Source organism: Plectropomus leopardus, chromosome 20, assembly GCF_008729295.1.
Source record: "Plectropomus leopardus isolate mb chromosome 20, YSFRI_Pleo_2.0, whole genome shotgun sequence".
Classification (NCBI taxonomy): Eukaryota; Metazoa; Chordata; class Actinopteri; order Perciformes; family Serranidae; genus Plectropomus; species Plectropomus leopardus.
The window spans coordinates 23,619,073-23,639,069 of record NC_056482.1 but is presented as its reverse complement, the minus strand read 5'-3'; the positions used below and the strand labels follow the sequence as shown (position 1 = coordinate 23,639,069).

Here is a 19,997-nt window from a genome sequence, read left to right as displayed (position 1 = left end):
TTTGGTGTTTGTGTCCCAGAGTCGGTCAGCAGGGAGTGATGAGTGGTTTGGTTCACTGTGTGCAAAGGAGGCGAGGATTCACTCGAGTGAGATCTCAGGGAGTTTGTGCTTTAGAGCAGCCAAAACAGCAGCAACACCAAAACTTCATTTTCATGCTTATACCAAATTCTCCGCTGGGGAAATAAATATCACAGCATTTTAACCACGGGGTTTGCAATTCTGGCCTGGTGTTTAATATTCAATGTTCTCTTTTTATATTTAGATTTGTCGTAACATCACTCCATATGATAGCCTTAGCTGGCTGAGACTGATCATTGTTACTTTACATGTTTTGTACAAATTACCATTTTTTAAAAAACTATGAAATGACATGCTGGACATCTGTCTTGTGTGATCCCACATCAGCTCATTCAAATAATTGTGTCAGCTGAATTAAAAAAAACAACAACACATAACCATATGCTGAGTCAGTGTCTTTTGTCATTATTGTTTTTGCAATTTTTTGCAAGTTTCTATTCAAAGTAATTTAACCTGATAATGTCAAGTTGTATTTAGAGAGTAATTATATAGCAGTGGTTAAGACATTCTAATGATTTTAAAGGTACCCTTGTATTAATATAATTTGCTGGACATTTTTCCCCTTTTTATTATTTTTTGTGTGATTTTTTTTGGAATGTCCCCCTCCTTTGTATGAATAAATAATCCAGGCCAGTTTTCTGTCATGTTTTACTTATTTCTCACAATTGTTGGACTTTTCCTGCCAAGCTGGTTATTGCCCTTTTTTTTAATAAGTAAATCAAACCAAGGTCAGGTGTCAAACGGTTAAATAGCTTGTGAAAAACATTTGGGCGCAGCTCATGAAAACTGGTGTCGATCCAGACTTCAAAGGGTTAAAGCTCGCTCCCTCGCAGCACGAGCGCACGTCACGTGACGCGCAGCATCATGTCGCGTCACCGCTTACTTTTTTCCGCATCTGTCTCTGGTTCTCCGCTCGCTAACTTTAGCCATGTTTGCCTCAGTTTTATTTGTTTGACATTTCATGTAGCAGCCGCTGGTGTCGCGTGACAGTCGGACGGACCGCTGAGCTGCATGTTGGTGTTTCTGAGCGACGAACAGTTTCACTTTCCATTCAGAAACAGGACGAGGAAACAAGCTAGCCCCTCGAAGCTAGCGGCTAACAGCTGGTTAGCTTTCAGGAGAAAAGCGTCGCTGTGAGGCAACCAACCAGGCACAAAGGTGAGGGGGAGGCAGCCCACTGTGTGCTTTTTCTGTGTTTTAACCGTGTGCTCATAAAGGGGAGTAGCTACGGTACAAATTAACGTAGTAAATTCACGAATTAGCTTGCTTAGCTGAAATAGCTCGTTGCTGTGATTGGCTTCTGTTGTTGTTTTGTTTACAGTCATTTACTTACACGGTTGAGTGCATTCTTAAAATAACTTGTCAACTGCACTTTTGCGCTATTTTATTGTCACAACTACGTTACACCGTGTACAGTTAATTAAATGTAGCGTTAACGTGATCATGCTTTCGTTCAAAAACTACTTAATCACTATAAGCAGTATCATTGTTGTATTCAATCCTGTTTTCCTGTTACAATCAATATTTTAAAAGTGTTGTCTAAGAGCTCTTGTAAGTTTTGACAACCCAAAAAAATTCACTCAAGAGTAAGTGCACGTGCATGCTTTATTGCACATCAGCTCTCCATGGTGCTGAAGAGGTATGTCAACAATGTGATGTAAGCCAATTATATATATTTTTTTTAATTGCAGAATTTACAAAACATGAGACACTACACTGAAAAACACTGAACACTGAAAAAAATAATTTATTCAAGTTTCATCAGCCTGCCCACATAATCTGTTATTATGATACAAGCAACTATATTTTTAAATTTTATTTTAATGGGGGAAATTCTTAATCCATAATCAAACATTTTTATGTTCACAACACTCTTTCCATCTTGTCTTGATTGATTTTAACTCAATGCTTTTCTCTCTCACCCTCAATAATATTTTCTTTAAAAAGCAACAGATTTTTAGATTATTACAAAAACGTATTTGGCACCCACCCAATGTAATATGAATATGAATTATTATTGTTTACTTGCTTGTAATTCTGCCTGCGTCCTTTGTTTTTATTTTTAAGATTTTTATTGATTTATGTGTTGATATTAGGATTATTTATTAGGCTATTATTATTTATTATGTTCTGTGTAGAATGTCAATCATCTGTGCTCTCATATGTGTTTTTTTATATGCTTTTTTTTACCCAAAATATTTTGTATATATTTTTGTTAAATAAAGCTGTAAAAGAAGCACAGTAGACAGCAGCAGGAACAGAAAAAAAATGCAAAACATAAATGTAATAAATGATGTACCTGAAGTATAATGCATGTTACACTAAGACAAGCATAATGCGCTCTCAGCAGTCAGCCTTGCCTGACTTTATAGCAATAATGTTATTTTACTGTAGGAATGACTCATATTATTGATTATAAAGACAGTCATCAGTTGAAGGTCTATTGTGTAGGATTTAGTGGCATCCAGCAGTGAGGTTGCACAACTGAAACTTCTACTTTGAGCCAAGCACGAAGAAGATTAATGTGGCCAACACAAAAACAAAACGGTTCTGTCAACAGCCAGTGTTTGGTTTGTCCGCTCTGGGCTACTGTAGAACAACATGCCGGATCCTTGGAAGAGGACCTGCTTCACATGTAGATAAAAATAGCCCATTCTAAGTTTACGAAAACAAAACAATTCTCATTTTCAGGTGATTATTGATTATTGAAAAACAAAGTTATATACAGTATGTTATATTACATTTTAACCAATAGATCAGAATTCTACATACTGGACCTTTAATGTTCTGTTAACCGATGTTTTCAGCACAGTTTTACTACACAATACAATATTTTTCACAGAATATTATTTTTAGAAAACAGACATTGTTGGCTAACTTTTTAACTCTCAGCTTCTATGAGCTACGTCTCTCTGCCCCGGTCTGAGGATGTATCCGCCTTCCAGAAAGGACTTCATCTCTCTCACGCTCAGTGATCCGCACAGTCACACCTACAACAACGGCAAACACCGGAGACAGTCCTGCTGGAGGGTGAGTGGTCCCGTGGTTCAGAGTGCAGACTGAGTTTTAACACGTTTACACAGAGTTTGATAGTTTGATGAGCTTGTGTCAAACTCATGTCATGACTGTGATCTGCCTCTGCAGGTCTGTACACGTCACTGCTCTACCGCAGAGTCATGGAGGAAGGCACTGGCGGATGTTATTGATAACGTTTTATAACACAGTACATGTAAATTTATAACATGATACAGCGTTTCTCCTTGGTTTACTGGTAGACAGCGATGCAGTAGAGACTGAAACATATATTGGATAAATAACATAAGCATATTGTTTATTTAATAAAAAACATGGTATTGACCTTTATGAAAAGTGACCTTACTATATAGTCCACTCACAATATACTGTGACATAAATTAAATTTACACACTGCACATCTGTTCACTTCCTGTTAACTCTACAGTAACGTTACCGTTACCTCCAACCTTAGGTATCACAGTGCTTTTTCATTCATAAGTTAGTTACTTCACTTTTCACAGATGGATAGATTTGTACCTATTGTTAACAGAATAATAGATAAAATAACATGATTGGAATATTTGTTTTTACAAATCCAGTGAATTCAATACCTGAGAAACAAGTTGCTTCATAATGGTGTATTAACTTGTAAATCAAATGTTGCCACACAGAAGTCCTGCTCATTTTTTGTGGTATCATCCATATTGGCCTAATTTAATGCAAGCAGACATGTTTAAGATTTGGCTGCACTTGGTGTAAATGGAGTAGAAAAATGTCCGTCTGTTGACATATATATTGTCACGTGTCCCAGCCATAGTTGATGGGTGGCTCAGTTCAAGCAACTGCTTGGTTCTGCTCCTGATCGCTTCACTGAGATAGAGCACTTCTGTCTTCATGAAAAGCATCTTTTTTTTTTTTTAGACAAATCGATTCCTAGGTTTCAGTCATCCTTTCTTTGCCTCTTTTGTTGTGGAGCAGTCTGAACTTTCAAACTCTTCAGATAAAAGCATCCCCTGAACACATTATGTCTCTGATCACCGCACTCAGATAAAACAAATTTTGCTCATCTCGCCGTCTCTCTCCCGTCTCCCCGCACATTTTCTTTTATCTTGTTTTCTTTACTTTCAAATCTCTCGCGCTCCTCCTTGTGCCCTGTCACTCTGAGCCTCATTCATTTCCTTTGTTGGTTTTGAGACTCTGGTTTTACACGTATATTGTGTTGCGCTTATCATTGTACACCTCATTCTTTGGTTTGCTGCTTTTTCCTCAGGGGGGTTTCGCTGCTTTGTTTCATAGGTTAACTGTCTAATTCTTGTACAACTGGTCTTACACCTTTGCTCATAATGACACTGCCTCAGTTGCTCACTGATTACTTCAATTGATTGGTTTAATGGACTAATACCGCTCTGTATATTCACAGCCATTTGTGTCAAGATTCACATACATCAGATGTGGTTTTTACTGTCTTGTAGCGACGATGAGTTGTTCTGGGAAGCAAACGGTATGAAATTGCAGTTTTTTCAGGAGAAATGATTGCTTCAGTCATGAGAAATAGGACAGTGATTGCGGATGCACAACAACCTGCAGTGGTGCATGTTGAAGACGCCGCAGGTATGGGGGCTTGCAGAGAAAACAATGATTGCAGGTGTTTCGATGTGTATTAAAGCTGCCAGTGTGTGTTCCCTTCAGTTTACGTGATGTGCTCTAACACGTCTTTTTCCCTAACAAATCTGCTTTTATTGTAAACTAGGGCTGGGCAATAAATCAATATTTTGTTGATATTGTAATATGAGACTAGATTCCATCTTAGATTTTGGATATTGTGATATCGTAAGTGTTGTCTTTTCCTTGTTTTAAGGGCTGTTTCCTTGTTTTTCTTTTTTTTCTGCTTATTTTCAGGTAATTTTATTGAAACCTTTTTACCAATTTCTTGCTTTTTTGGGGCCAGTTCTTGTCAAGTTGCACATTGCCTTCTTCTCATGAATGCAAATGTTTGATATGAACACTAAACGGTATTTAAAGGATTAGTTTAATTTGGCTTTCAGGGAATCTTAATCATAAGCAAAAACCCTCCTTTGATCATCATTTCAACACAATTACTTCAGTCACTTCTTTTTTTTTTCTCAAAAAAGCAAAACGGCACCGTCAGCTCTCATAAAGTGAAATCATTTAGTTAGAACTGAAAAGGCAAACCAGCCCTCTCATTGACTGCTCTATAACATTTTATTCCAGCAATATATCAACCGACGTTTCTTCTATAAAGCCGGCTTTATAGCAAAGACGTCGATCTGGCTCAGCACTCCCCTGTACCTGCAGGGCCGTCAAATTTGATTACGGTTTATAGTTCCTGAGAAAACCATTCTCTGCAAATCATGTTCCTTTGAGTGGCTTGTTGGCTTGGTGTTTATGTCCTCGTGCAGCAAAAAGGAGTTCTCCACATGCTTTACTTCTACTCACATTGGTTATTTTCAACATTTCCGAAGACATGAGAGTCAGGTGGAAGCTCTGGATCTCTCATTGTTATGCTGAGGAAGTTTCCTTTCCTCCAGTCCAGTGCAGATAGAGAAAATAAATTGTATCTTCCTTATCCTGCAGACTCACTTTTTTAAAAAAAAAGGATGAAGTCGACATAATAGCTCGATTGCTGTTCACATATTCATGGTCATATAGGGGAGAAGATCTGCTCCACAGTTATGGCAATACACCACAAATGGCTTGGTCAAAAAATGTTTCCTATAAAAATGCAGTTGATGCTGTTGTAGCAAAGCAAAATGAAAGCATCCCCTGAGATAAGGTCTGTTGTGTGCTCTGTCACAGCTCACAGACGATGGCTCAATAGTTTCATGGTATTGCACAGGTGTTAATTAGAGCAGCACCACTCTGCCTGTTAGCCTTTTCTCCTGAGAGACCCCGAGTCCCTCCCTCTGCACTGCTGAGTTGAGCTGGTTAGTTTAGTTTTTTTTGGATTTACACATCAGGTGGTGAGATGTTGAGTTTATACAGGGTAAGCAAGACCAGAAAGGCCATCATGCTTTTCTCCTTTTCTATTTGTTATTTTCAAAGAAAGCAGTAATTTGTGATATATTTTAAGAAGGAGAGGGTGTTAGAATCTGCTGATAGATGCTTTGGATTTTAATTCAGAGCTGTTAGACATGTTTCAGTGTTGTTAGCTTTGTTTTTTTTTTATCTGCCTACAGAAATGGAAGCAGCTGTCTCGGCTCCAGCGAAGCCTTATCCTGTTCCTGCTGGCTCTGCTGCTCATATTTGGACTGCTCTCCTATCCCAGCATCACAGAGCAGTGGCGAGGTAAACAATGTCTGCACAACGCTACGCACACACACATATACACAGGGCAGAGACAATGTCTGGATGCTATTGCTGCGTGACTAGATTCAGCCGATGTGTTGGATTGCTTGTGTTGCTATGTCTGTTGGTGATAAATTGCAGTGGGTTACTTAAACGTCACATAAGACGCTGTGATCGTTTATCTCTCTGTTTAGATCAGGTTTTATTACTTGTGTGTTTGTGCACACCTTCTTTCTTAAACTCTTGTGTACTTCATGCACTATATTTGATTTTCAGACCACGTCCGCACTAAGATGGCTAAATTTGAATCTATTAACTTTAGTTTGAGCTTTATGTCTATAATGATGTATAATTTTTTCACACCCAAAACCCAAAAAAGATTTCTGAGAAACCCTCTTTAGAGTAGATAAATCTGAAAACTCCCTTCGTTTTTATGCAAACTTTGAAAAATGAGCTTTTTGGAAAAGGATGATATATGTATGTATGCCTGCTCAGACTGAGTCTGAGGCTAAAGGAGGATGTGTTTGAGCTCAGACTCAGACAGGGACTGTGTAAAGTTAGGAACTTTCTTTGGCCATCTCTATAAAGTCTTTTTAACAATATGTTATGTATTTTGCAGTCTCTCCAGGATTTCAAATGCTGTGTTTAGGATTGTTGTGGCCTGAAATGCCTGATTTCATGGCAACATTTCTAAAAAACTGCAGTGTTTACAGGTGTTTTTGCAATAAAATTGCAATTTCAAGTGAAAACTGCTTAAGTAGTTATGACACTGTCTCAGATTTGGGGCAGATAATACTCACCATTTAGCTGTTAATGATGTATGTATCGATGCATCGCTAAAAAAACGATGGGCTGCTCTCCTTCTGCACAAGCTAACACAGCACAACCTGATCTCATCTCTTCTGGTCATATTTTTCCGCTTGGACAGAAACTTTGCAGCAGCCGTTAATATCCCACAATGAGGGTTGATCATGCATCAAAACGGCTCGACTCTGTCATTAAACCTGTTAATAAGCTTTGGGTAATATTAGCCGTGTGATGCTAGCAGTTAACCCTGTCACTGTGTGTGTGTGAGACTTCGTCTCAGGGATAAAGCTCGCAGCCGAAGTCTTATGATAAACAGGCAAAGAGTATGTACTATATGTCTAGTAACATATGTATGTAATATGTGTAAAATGTTTTTTTTTTTTGTTTTTTTGTGTAAACAATAACATTTTGTACATGCTAATAATATATTTGAATTTGAAAATTGAGATTTGTGAGACAGAGAGGGGCTGAACAGATCAATATGCTGCATGCAGCTCTAGAGTAAAATTATATTTCACCAGTTTTAAATCAAATTTGCGGTAAAGTTGCAGTGATTGGACAAAATTGCTGTTCTGCAGAATTCAAGGTTACTGACTGAATTTGCAGTAATTATTGTGATCACAACATCATGGAGAGACTGATTTTGTCAGATAACTAATATAGTGATAGCCATGTAATAATAGAGTTAACTGGCTCATTGTGGACTTAGTCTCAGCTTTTCTTCTGGTTTATTCTGTGTGTTTAGGTGTGTCCGACAGGGAGGACTGGCTGGAGCTGAATGACAGAGACGTGAAAGATATTCCTCCAGCTGTGAAGTCGATATTAGATCAGGCTGCAGGAAAACCTCTGCCTCCTGTGGCAGGGCCACATGTGGGGCCAGCTGTGGATCCAGATGTGGGTGCAGATGTGGATGCAGAAGTTGTGGTGAAGCCCAGAGGACCAAGCATCCCCATGTTGGCTAAACCCCCCATTAAGGTTAGAGTTGTGGCTCAGTCTATTTATTTCACATCAGTTAACATCAATTAAAATATTGAGTATGCAAGAGTTGGCCAAGATTGACTAATTTTCATCTGCAGCTACGCTAAACCTGCAACGACCTGTGAAGTTGACACATGACACTTACATCACACATAATAATAACTAATAAAAACAGTATGAACTCTCTTAATGTCAGTGCTGCATTTGAATTTTGAGCACAGTTGTCCATGTCTTGGTCTGTGCAATGCTTTTTTATATAGTGTTCCTGTTAGTCTTAAAAGGCATGAAAAGTCTTTTAAAAATTAGGACATGGAAAGTAGGATTTTCTGATTTTTTTGTTGCGTTGAAAAATCTAAGTCTCATGTCTTTATTTATTTAAATTTACTGAATGCCTCTCACATTAAAATCAGCATAATGGAACCAGCAACACTTAGCTAGCTGTCATTGTACCCCGGACAGCATGGGGAAATGCAAATTAATGAAAATTGGCTATTCAACCAAGATTTTGAGACATGGCTGAAACGAGTACTCGACAATGCACATGAGGCTTGTTGTATTTTATGCAAAATATGCCACATGATTGAAATCAAGGCAGTAAAATCCCACGTGCCGAGTTAAAAACAAAAAATCAGCAAGAAAATTTGCCAACAAACAGCAGGTATTTTCCACTTCTGTTCTACTTTTGACTCCACCACAAGACAAGTCACATTTTTTTGTTACAATAAACATTTGAAACCCCCCTTAATTTCCATACGACATTAAAAAAGCCTTTCAAAGTCTTAAATCTAACTCGATTTAAGCTGTAGGAACCCTGTGTGTAGCTATAGCTGTAAAATAATTAATGTGCATTGTATCTGATTGGGAGAGGTAGTGAGGAGGTACATCCGTGACTGGAGACAAATCATTGTTAATGGGATACTCTGTTCCTTTTTACTTATTGCTGTTCTGAAGGTTTGCAGTTATGGGCTGGCACAGTCCGTTAACGACAGCTCTGACTGTGATTTATTTTTACTAAAATGGTTGTTAAACATTACTCTTGAAACCAATGCTCTTTGTGGACTGTATGTGCAGGTACTTATTTGTTTATTTTTCCACAGAATAAGCTATTCCCAAACAAGAGGGGTCCACCAAACCTGCAGAAAGATGGAAATATTTCAGACACAGTCGGCAGGGAAAAACAAGCTCAGGAGGTGGCTCAAGAAGAAGAAGGAGAGGAGGAGGACAAAGACAAAAAGATTGTCAGGTGTGTACAGACAGATTTACAACTGTTTAGAAACATAGATAAAACTTTAACATGATATTGCTCAAAATATCGGCTGTGGCTCAGGAGGTAGAGCGGGTTTTCCTCTAATTGCAAGGTTAGTGGTTCAATCCCAAATATCCTTTGGCAAGATACTGAAACCCAAATTGCTCCCTGTGACTGTACCATCAGTATGTGATTGTGTGTGAATGTTTAAAACTGAGTAGCATGTGTCACCTTTTGCAGGAGCCAGTATATGAAAGCCCTTTGAGTGGTCAAACAACTATAAAAGTGCAATACAAATGCAAGTCCATTTCCCATCCAGTTACCAATATTGGAATCAGGCATTTTCCAGCTGCACACAGACCCTGTAGCCATTGTTGGGATTCATTACCTCAAAGTTTGGAAATTCTTACCAAGAGCTTTATACAGCAGCTGCTTGCAACTGCCTTTTATGATATCACACATTAATACATTTTTATGTATACAGAAGAGGAGGATGAAACACAGCGAGGTGCTTCATCTAAAAATATTACTACATTAGTCTTTGCCCAGAAAGAATTTCAGTAAGGGGTCCCAGATTTTCTCAAAAACAGCACCCCTCTCTTCGTCATAGAATCTCATGCTCTCCAGATGTAATGCTTTTGCCATTTCATGTTACGGTAAATCACACATAGGGACGAGTTCATCTTTCACATTTGTGAAATTATCTTCTTGCAATCACCATTCCAAACAAAACAGCCATATTTTGGTATTCACTTGCAGATCATAAGGAGCTAGGGGCTCCAAGAATAGCTGTAAGTGGATCAGGTTCCCCAAATTTCCCAAAAAAGAAACAGCAAAAACATGTTCTTTCGTATGTATAGAGTTTACTACATGACCAGAAAGCATGTGCTAATGTGCTAATTCTTATTCTGTTTTAGCTTGTTTTGTTTTGTTTTCTTTTGCCCCATAACATCGTCAATGATGTTAGTGTGTGTTAGTGTTTTTGATGTTTTATGCAGAGCAGAGTTGCCCTTGTTGCTGAAATGTGCTGTATAAATAAGCATTTGCCTCACTTTTCATCCGATAGCTGGAGAGGAGCAATGATTGAAGCCGATCAGGCCACAGAGCCTCCACCCTCAGCCAATGAGAAAGAAGCTGCAGCGCCCCCAGCCAACCCTGCCGACACTCACACAGTGGAAGGTCAGTGCTGCTCAAATTCTTCATATTCTTACTAAGGGCTTTATACAGCAAGGAAACAAAAGAAATTGTGAATTCTGTTGTTTTTTTTCCAATTAATACACATAGAGTGAAGTCTATAAAATGTCAGATACTAACAAGTTCCCAGAGCCCAAGGTCAGGAGTTCAGTTCTTGTTTTGTCTGACGAATACTCCAAAATCCAAATATTTTCACTTAACAATGATGTAACATGCTGAAACAATAAGATTTCATTGCATTCTTTATTAGTCTCCAGCCTGTATCATTGAGATCCTCCTCCCTCATTTGGTTCTCTCTGAAATAGAGGAAAGTTCAAACTTTTCTTTCTTTTTGGATCCACTGAGAAACTTTTCCCCTGAAGCTGATTCTTTAACATAGCATTGTCCAGCTCTACTGGTGTATGCTGTTTAAAGCCCAGCACCTTTTTCAAACCCGGAGTCTGAGCATATCTGCCTCGCAGGATAAAACCCTGCTGTGCTCAAAGCAGCAACTCGCAGCACAGAATATTCTCTCTACTGAAAATAATCTGATAAATGAGACGTGCACTATTGAGAGAGTATCCTAGAGGAAAAACAGACTTTTGAGATTAGTCTTTTATTTCTTATTCATTCCTTTTGTGGGCTTTTGTTTGTAGTCTCAGCTGGAGCTGTGGACAGACTGGAGGCAGTACGTGATGCCTTCAGACACGCGTGGAAAGGCTATAAGGACTACGCCTGGGGTCACGATGAGCTCAAGCCAATCTCCAGGTCTTTTGGCGAGTGGTTTGGACTGGGTTTGACGCTCATTGATTCTTTGGACACTATGTGGATTTTGGGCCTAAAAGAAGGTATTCTGTCCGTCTGACTGTCCTATCTATGTGTCTGTTTGTATCCACTCTCATCTTTCCATTTTGTACAATATGTACATAATTTTGCCATCTCTCAAAGGCAGCTTTGCATTTGGTCTCTACTAACTTTTAAAGGGACCTTTATTGATTATACACTTTAAAGTCTGTTTAAAGGTGACAAGTAATGCTACATATGTAAACCAGTTGCATTAAGTGTTTTGTGGCTCAAGAGGAAGCTGTGCAGCGTCTGTTGTGTTATTATCAGGGTTGCTGCAGTACTCGAATTTCTGATTTAGATACAGTGCCCTGAAAAATATTAAGATTCAGTACAATTCTCAATACCATGGAGAAAATTGAATGGGTATACGTTTTTAAAGTTTAATTTCTAGATAAATATGTCAAGGCTATAATGACAATATAGCAGAGAACTGCAGAATGTCGTTAACATTTACAGTAAAAGAGAGTGTGAAAAAGCCCAGCTGGTACCAGTGTATCAGTACTGTGGAAATAAGTTTTGAAACTGATTCAAATATTCAGAATTGACATGTATTGATAAATACATTTTACACAGGACAACACTAGCTGATACTGAAGATTACAAGTTTACAAATGAAATAAATGTGTGTGTGTGTGTGTGTGGAATAAGAAAGAAGTTATCTCACCAGATCTCTTTAGCCTGCTTCTTATCTCTGCTTGAGACTAGCGGCTTGAGGGGCTGTATTTGCAGACGAGTTTTGTGGGTAACTCAGGCACCACATTTTCATAAGGAAAATGCATTGTATGAAAAAGACAAAATGTGTGCATCAGTTATGAACTTTCCTATTTTTAAACTTTTCCATGTTAGTTTGACAGCATTAGTGTATATTTCTTTTAAAAGTTTAACGAAGCCTTTGGTCAGCGGCTGTTTTTGGTATTTTTTAATGAAACCACTTAATCAGAAAATGATCTTTAATCCACCACATTAAATTGATGGTCATGACTAGATGGTAACTGTAGATTTACAGAACTCTCACAAGCAACTTCAAAATATTTTTGTCTTGCTGTTTCATAGTGTGACCACGCTGTGGTTAAGGTCAGGTATGTGTAGGCACAGAAAGCACTTGGTTGCAGAGGATAGATAATGGTTTGGGTCAGAATGATAGTTTGAAACACTGAACAATTTTTTCTCTCTTTTTCTCTGTCACACTCTTGCATTCTCACGTAGAGTTCGCAGAGGCAAAGGACTGGGTAGAGAAAGAGCTCACCTTCGACAAGAATGTGGACGTGAATCTCTTTGAGACAACCATCCGAGTCCTTGGTGGCCTGCTGAGTACCTACCATCTGACCGGAGACCAACTCTTCCTAGATAAAGCTGTGAGTCAGTCTACAGGCATTGTCACTGTCCTGCCTTCTTCTGTTGTCTTCTTGTTGAAGAACAGCAGTGTAGGGATGTTAGTTTTTCAAGAAATTAGGTTCAAATGAGAATGCAACTGATATTACTTTATTATAAAATGCTTTGTTGAACTGATAGGGCTCTCAGTCAGCCTTCTCTGCCTCAGAGTTATCAGATGACTTCAGATTTATTGATGTGGAAATGTGTGAAGTAGCATTTTCAAATTAAATTCAGTGATACTTCACTCTTACTAGACAGAAAAAGTATTTTTTCTGATGTATTTTATTTTTTTTCTCCGCCTACAGAAAGATCTCGGCTTCAGGTTGATGCCTGCTTTCAAAACTCCCTCAAAGATCCCATTCTCAGACGTCAACATCGGGAGGGGAACAGCCCACCCCCCTCGATGGACGTCAGACAGCACGCTGGCCGAGGTGACGAGCATTCAGCTGGAGTTCAGAGAGCTGAGCCGCCTCACGCAGGACCCACAGTATCAGGTCAGGAAACCAGGAGCAGTAAAAATGTTCTGCAGAGTGTGTGTCTAATAATTTTGATTTAGCATTACTTCCAGTGCTCTGAGAGGGAAGATTGGAGGCAGTTTATATAGATATTTGATGGAGGGTTTCAGTTTGGTTTAAAGCAGACTTAAAGTATAGCTCACAAACACTCTCATTGAAGAGACAAGCATGAGCAAGGATTCACTTCAGATCCATCATGTTGTCAGTTCATGGGTGATTCCAGAAACCAGAGCTCGCCCCTGAAGATCTTCAGACCAATCTGACATTTATTTGAGTAATCACGTCGTAACCTTGGCCAGCCCAGTGAGACTTGATGAGCCCCATTTCATCAAACTGTAAAATTGCTAATAATTTTATTATGATAAATTGCTTGAAACAGTATTTTTCAAACTTATCAGCCCACACAGCGGCAGCAAGTGACGTGAGGCTGTTGGGTTCATTATCTCGTCTAGACATAAAACGTAGCTCCTTTTTTTTTCTTTAACTTTCCAAGGATGTTGTGAATGAGGTAATGAAGCTGGTCCACAAGCTGCCAGGCAAACAGGACGGCCTGGTGCCCATGTTCATCAACACCAACAGCGGCCAGTTCACCCATAAAGGAGTCTTCACGCTTGGTGCCAGGGCAGACAGCTACTATGAATACCTGCTCAAACAGTGGATCCAAGGAGGCAAGACGGAAGACGAGTAATGCCAACTTTTATATTTCTCAGTTAATGTTCTGTGATTGTGACAGAAAACACTGGATTTCTAGACTGATCAACAGAGCCATTGACAAGCAAACTTAATGTGTATTTAGAAAAATAAGAATACAAAACAGTACTGCAGAGACATGATTGTAATTTACAAAGTGTCAAAGTACAGAGAAGAACATGACCTGACGTGTCATTCAGTGTACTGTCAGTGGTTAGGCTGCTCACACGTTGCAGCCACACCTAGTCAGAGCTGGGAGTCCGGTATTATCATGTTTAATGATATGATCATATTATGCTATCATTTTCAGTGTGGAGCAGTGTGTAAGATTTAGGAAGATTTAGTGGCATATAGCAGTGGGGATTGCAGATTTCAATGCGCTGAAACTTCTCTCAGCTAGAGTTCCTTAAATGTTCATAGTTCAGGATGTTTTACGTGAAGCCAAATTGCCCGAAAAGGTCTCCTCCTCTCCAAACCAAATGGACCAGGTGATTAAAGCCAATGAAAACACTGAATAAAGCAGTTTCATATAACAAATCTATAGCCATTTTACAAGTTGTGGATGGGCCGCTTGTCCAGTGCCTGCTATGTGTGCACAGCTTATTTTTTGGTAAAAACACTGAATAAAGCAGTTTAATGTTGAGAAATCAGTGACGTTGTAACAGTTACAGACTGACTTACATGTGAAATATAAAACTGACTAATATTTATATTGTCACATTTTCTGTTTGTGTTTTGTGCAGCCTGTTGGAGGACTACCTTCAGGCTGTGGAGGGAGTGAAAAAGCACCTTGTGAGACAGACGGGGCCTCACAGATTGACCTTTGTTGGAGAATTGTCCCACAACCGCTTCAACCCGAAAATGGTAGAGATGCTCACCAAAAAGTCAGCGTGTGAAATGCGTAGCTCAGAGAGTCTGATTTACTCTAGGATTTGCTAAAGTCCTCAAATTCAAATTTTGTCTTGTTGTATATTTTAGATGTGTATTTTGTGGCCAAATGTGTTTTAGAAGTACCACACACAAAACAGGGACCTCTGATTGACATTGGGTAATCACACAATGCCAAAACTCAGTGAACTTACATCACAGACAATGACCGCCTTGTTCAATCAATCGGCTTTTGTCCTTTTGTTGAATCAGTAGCTGCACAGACTCCTCTATCAGTCCAATCAGTTCCAGCTCTCATCATTATCGCTCATCATGTCTCAGTGTCGTCCTCCCTGATTGTTCGTCTTTCTAAAGGACCACCTTGTGTGCTTCCTGCCTGGGACCTTGGCATTGGGGGCCCATAATGGCCTCCCGGGGGACCACATGGATCTGGCCGTGCAGCTGATGGAGACGTGTCACCAGATGTACACGCAGATGGAGACCGGGCTGAGCCCAGAGATCGTACACTTCAGCCTGCAGGCCAATGACGGGCGCGATGTTGTTGTCAAGGTGAGGCTAATAGCAGACAGGTGCTGTTTGATCGTTTGTTTGTCTTTTGTGTTTTTGTGTGTGTGTGTCTGAGTCTGTTTGTGTCAGGTACCAAATTATAGCTTATGTTATGTGACTTGCTGTAAAAGTTCATTTAAACATTTTAATTCAGTTGAAATAAAACTAAAAGTAAAAAAATAATCTGAATGGCTGCTGACTTGAATGGAAATCATAAGAGTTACTAATAGTGGAAACTCTTTTTCTTCTTATTCAAATCTCTTCACAAATTCAAACCTATGTGCATTTGAAAGGACTCCTTTTTTGTGCGTCTTGTATTGCTGCTTTCTGTTGAATGCACATTGTGTAACTTCAGAAAAGCTATAGAAACCAAAAGAAGTGAGAGCACACTATGGATTCTTGAATAAGCCGGTAAAAAATGGAGTGAGCCTGATGAATAAAATTAGTTTGTCTCAATTTGTCCTGGGAATTGTCACCATGGCCTTCCTAACCCTCCTCTGTGCTCATTCACTTTTTCATTAATTGCTCTACGTTTATCAAAGTAGCCATTATTATTGTGCTTGTCTCTACTGCTGCTTTCATTAAAGTGAAATATAAGCTTGATGCGTTTGTTAGTTTAGTTCAGTTTATTTCAGTCATTTTTGAACTTATATAACTCATTTACACAGAAAAAAATACATACATAAATAAGGGATTTGTACTGTTCCCTGTAGATTAATTTAATGAATTTAAATTAATAGAATAATTAATTAATAATGAAAATTGATCTTTTCATTTAGTGTGGCAGCAATAGAGTCGTCAGTGGGCTTACGTCATGTTTATATGACTTAAAAGTTAACCTGAAAGTAAAAGTACATAGAGGTCCATCACATTAATCTGTTCAATGGATTATTTGTTCCATTTTATTTACTTAAAACCTTATTTGTCAAAGCCTTTAGAGCTTCTGTAAGCTGAATTCTAGGATAAGATAACCGTTGTAGTTTCCGTTTTAAAGTTAGCAAAGTCACATCGAACCCCAGGAGGTTTTCAAAGCATCTGTTTGTCTTGATTTCTTGTGCCTGGAGCCTTAGCTAATCTCCTCTTTTCGTTTTTTTTTTTCCTTTCCCACTTTTTTCCATCAAAGTGGTAAAAAAGAAGCATTAAATATGTGCTGTCCAACTGTCTGTTGTGCAGTCATGCAGGGTTCCTGTGGATCCTTAAAAAGTCTTAAAAAGGCATTGAATGAATTAATCTAAAAATAAGGCTTATATTGCCATTATATTCACTTAAATGAATCTTAAAAAAAATCATAAATATGCTCAGACATGCATTTTTTTTGTAAAAACTCAATAATTGTTGACATATTTTTTTTTTGTTAAATAATTTAATAAATTACTTTTCTTAAACTCGTCATGATGGGGATCAAAGCAGTGGAAGAAAACCAGCCAGAAATGCCAGATATTTCCCTCCAAATACAATTTTTTATGACAATATAATATGTTCATAGTCTTCTGCGTGTTCCTCTTTAAAAAGAGTTGTTTTTAAACATTTGATAAAGGTTTTTTACTCTACAAAAAAAGTCCAATTTTATGTTACAATAACCATTTGGGCAAAATAAAATTGTCCTTGAATTTAGATTATTAGAAAACTGGTCTTCAACTTCAGTCCGAATGGCATTTAAAAAGTGTTAAAAGTCTTAAATCTACCTTCCCTTAATCTGCAGGAAGCCTTTCATACTTTGACATTTAAATTTGTCAGCTTTTAACTTATATTTTATTTAACTGTAGCTATTCTCACTCGTCTTTTACATGTCTATTCTGTGGGGCTGTCAGGTTGAAACGTTGTCCAACATGAAATATCTTTATTTGATCTGTTTTTATTCATTTTGATATTTTTTGACAAGCTCTCCTTTATCGTCCAGCCTGCAGACAGACACAACCTGCTGAGACCAGAGACAGTGGAGAGTCTTTTCTACATGTACAGATTCACTAAGGACACCAAGTACAGAGACTGGGGATGGGACGTACTCTGCAGCTTCAATAACTACACTAAAGTACTGTATTAGTGTTACTACAATTACCAGTTACAGTAGAGTTTTGTGTCCATTAACCAGCCGACTAAACTCCTCCACCTTTTTCTGCAGGTCCCAGGTGGTGGCTACACGTCCATTAACAACGTCCGCGACCCCGTTAACCCCGGGCCGCGGGACAAGATGGAGAGTTTCTTCTTGGGTGAGACGCTGAAGTACCTGTTTCTGCTCTTCTCTGACGACATGGAGCTGCTCAGCCTAGACAAGTACATCTTTAACACAGAAGCCCACGCTCTCCCCATATGGCCGTCTCCACCCAAGTGATGTCGCCATACAGGAGACGTGTATCAGACGTGTAACAGGAGATCAGGCCCACGAAGGTCCTGTTTGAGTCAAAAGACTGTTATTGCCGTTCAGTCGGGCAGTTTTCTTAAGCAACCGTCCGGGCCGGACTGCTGTCTTAAGCAGTGAGGCGGACCTTCGCCGTCCACCTGTACTTTGATTCCATGTGGAGGAGTTAATTTCGTTTTTTTCATTCCTTTTTCTTTATTTTTCCTAAGGAAAAGGTTTGTGTTAGAGCTGGTCTCTAATGTAAAAAGCTTTTTTAAAATCAGCTCTGAATAGCTGGTGCCAACAGACGACAAGAAAGAAGATAGAGGGAGGGCTTTGTTACGTAGGTGACTGGATCGTTCTTGTGTGTGTGATAACAACAATCACATCATCCCTGAATTTTCTTTGCCACGTGATGTGAAAATCCTTTAAAGTCCTAGATGTCATGGCTGTGAAGGAGTCCACAAATTCATTCTGTTAACCCACTGATGTTTGAAGGTGCAATAATCATTGATGAAAATCTATGAAACATGCTCTGCTACATTTATATTTAAACAGATTGCTCTACGTTATCTGTAGAAGTCTTTATTTTTGCAAAGCCCGGTGCATTAGCTCATGTATAAAAAGGGCATAAAAGAAGTAAAAGGAGCTCTATGAAACATTCAGAGCATTAATGTAGCAACAAAGCTATGTAAAAATACAAGTCTGTGAGGCACTGGCTGTGAAAATGACGAATGCATTGGCCTGAAGCTGGTGATGAAAGCTGTGCTGTGGTGTGCACTACATAGGGCCCATTATCGAGTAATGGCGTCCTGAGCAGATAATAAAATCATGCTTCCTCTGTGTGTGTTGTGTAGTCTGAGCTTGCATGTCAGTCCCTCTTGGTGTGTCCCCCTGGTTAGCTCAGCTTTGCACTGCACTCATAAGGCTGTTATGGCTGATATCAGGACAGCATCTTTGTGGAAACAGCACCTACCGTCCGGTTCTCCTCCAGGTTAACACCGTTTGCTTCCAGCTCAGCCACTTCCACGCTGAGAACCGTGTGCAGACAATCCCACCCCAGACCCTGAATCACAGATGTGCTCTGAATGTTGCATACAGCACCTTAAAGATCTACTTCCTAATCCCTTTAGAGAAATCTGTCCCCTAATTTGTCCCATCCTTAGTACTTAGGAGCAGTGGGCAGCTAAAGTTCAGTGTCCAGGGACCAATTTCGGTTTTGAGGCCAGTGCCTTTCTGAAAAGCAAATGCAGAGTATTCCTAATACCCAACATGCTTGCCTTTAATCAAACAAAGACTTAAAGTATTAGGACGTGTATGGCGAGTAAGCTTGCCATAACCCAGGTGGTACACAAATACAATTATTTAAAATCTAACTGGTGACGTGTAAAGCATCTAAATCTGTTTTGTTGTTTTGGTACAATCTCACTCAAACCACTTTTTTTGTTGCTTTAGTCCATTTTCCAGTCGTTGAGCTCAGTGGATTCTTGCATGTTTTTACAGACACCTATTTTCTGGCAGAAACAGAGTTTACAAGATAAATGTTGTCTTCTTCAAGATCGCCAGATTAAAACACCGGCTTTAATGGATATTGTCACCAAGACGGGACAATGAGATAACAGTGAAGCTCCAGAGTGCATCACACCAACAGTAATTTAACATGGATTTTTCTTACTGGGCACCACTGTCGCATGTGTAGCAACGATTCTGCAGATACTGCGGAGTCGCACCTCCTAGTGTTTAATGGGAAATCTAGATGTTGTTTTTTTATCTTTTCATTTAGTGTGGCAGCAACAGAGTCGTCAGTGGGCTTACGTCATGTTTATATGACTTTAAAGATAACCTGAAAGTAAAAGTATAAAGAGGTCTATGGAATTAATCTGTCCTAAATGAATTTAAGTCGGGGCTGTCCACATTATGGCATCTTGTTTTATTAATGAATGTAAACAATGTTTTTTTTATTTCAGTTTCTCATTTGGTCATAGAGGAGCACTTGTGTGACTTCTAAGTGTGTTTATTTGCACTCTTGTTCTTGGTGCGAGTTTTAATCACGTTCAGGAATCTTATTCACATTTGTTCAGCTTTACATGAAGGGAGACAGACATCTAGCATTTTCAGGTTGTTTTGTTGGTGCCACTGGTGCAAATATAACCGGATTGTTTTCTGTTTCCTTCAGAGCCTACTGACTACCAAAGTT

At 39.0% G+C, this 19,997-nt stretch overlaps 1 protein-coding gene across 1 annotated transcript; it reads left to right on the top strand.

The window, feature by feature from the left end:
• The first annotated feature begins 975 nt into the window (after positions 1-975).
• Positions 976-18,645, top strand: man1b1a (mannosidase, alpha, class 1B, member 1a). Its single transcript, XM_042509410.1, has 14 exons — positions 976-1,236; positions 2,971-3,108; positions 6,291-6,399; positions 7,952-8,181; positions 9,282-9,427; positions 10,497-10,609; positions 11,260-11,451; positions 12,656-12,804; positions 13,129-13,317; positions 13,832-14,022; positions 14,772-14,892; positions 15,271-15,465; positions 17,363-17,494; positions 17,585-18,645. Exons 2-14 carry the CDS (start codon positions 3,007-3,009, stop codon positions 17,792-17,794), a joined length of 2,079 nt encoding a protein of 692 aa, XP_042365344.1. The 5' UTR covers positions 976-1,236; positions 2,971-3,006; the 3' UTR covers positions 17,795-18,645.
• The last annotated feature ends 1,352 nt before the right edge of the window (positions 18,646-19,997 follow it).

Coding starts and splice junctions, on each gene's coding strand:
- man1b1a (XM_042509410.1), top strand. CDS start 3,007: ATGTATCCGCCTTCCAGAAAGGACTTCATCTCTCTCACGCTCAGTGAT. Junction 9,428..10,496: donor AAAGACAAAAAGATTGTCAG/GTGTGTACAGAC, acceptor TTCATCCGATAG/CTGGAGAGGAGCAATGATTG. Junction 14,893..15,270: donor ACCGCTTCAACCCGAAAATG/GTAGAGATGCTC, acceptor GTCTTTCTAAAG/GACCACCTTGTGTGCTTCCT.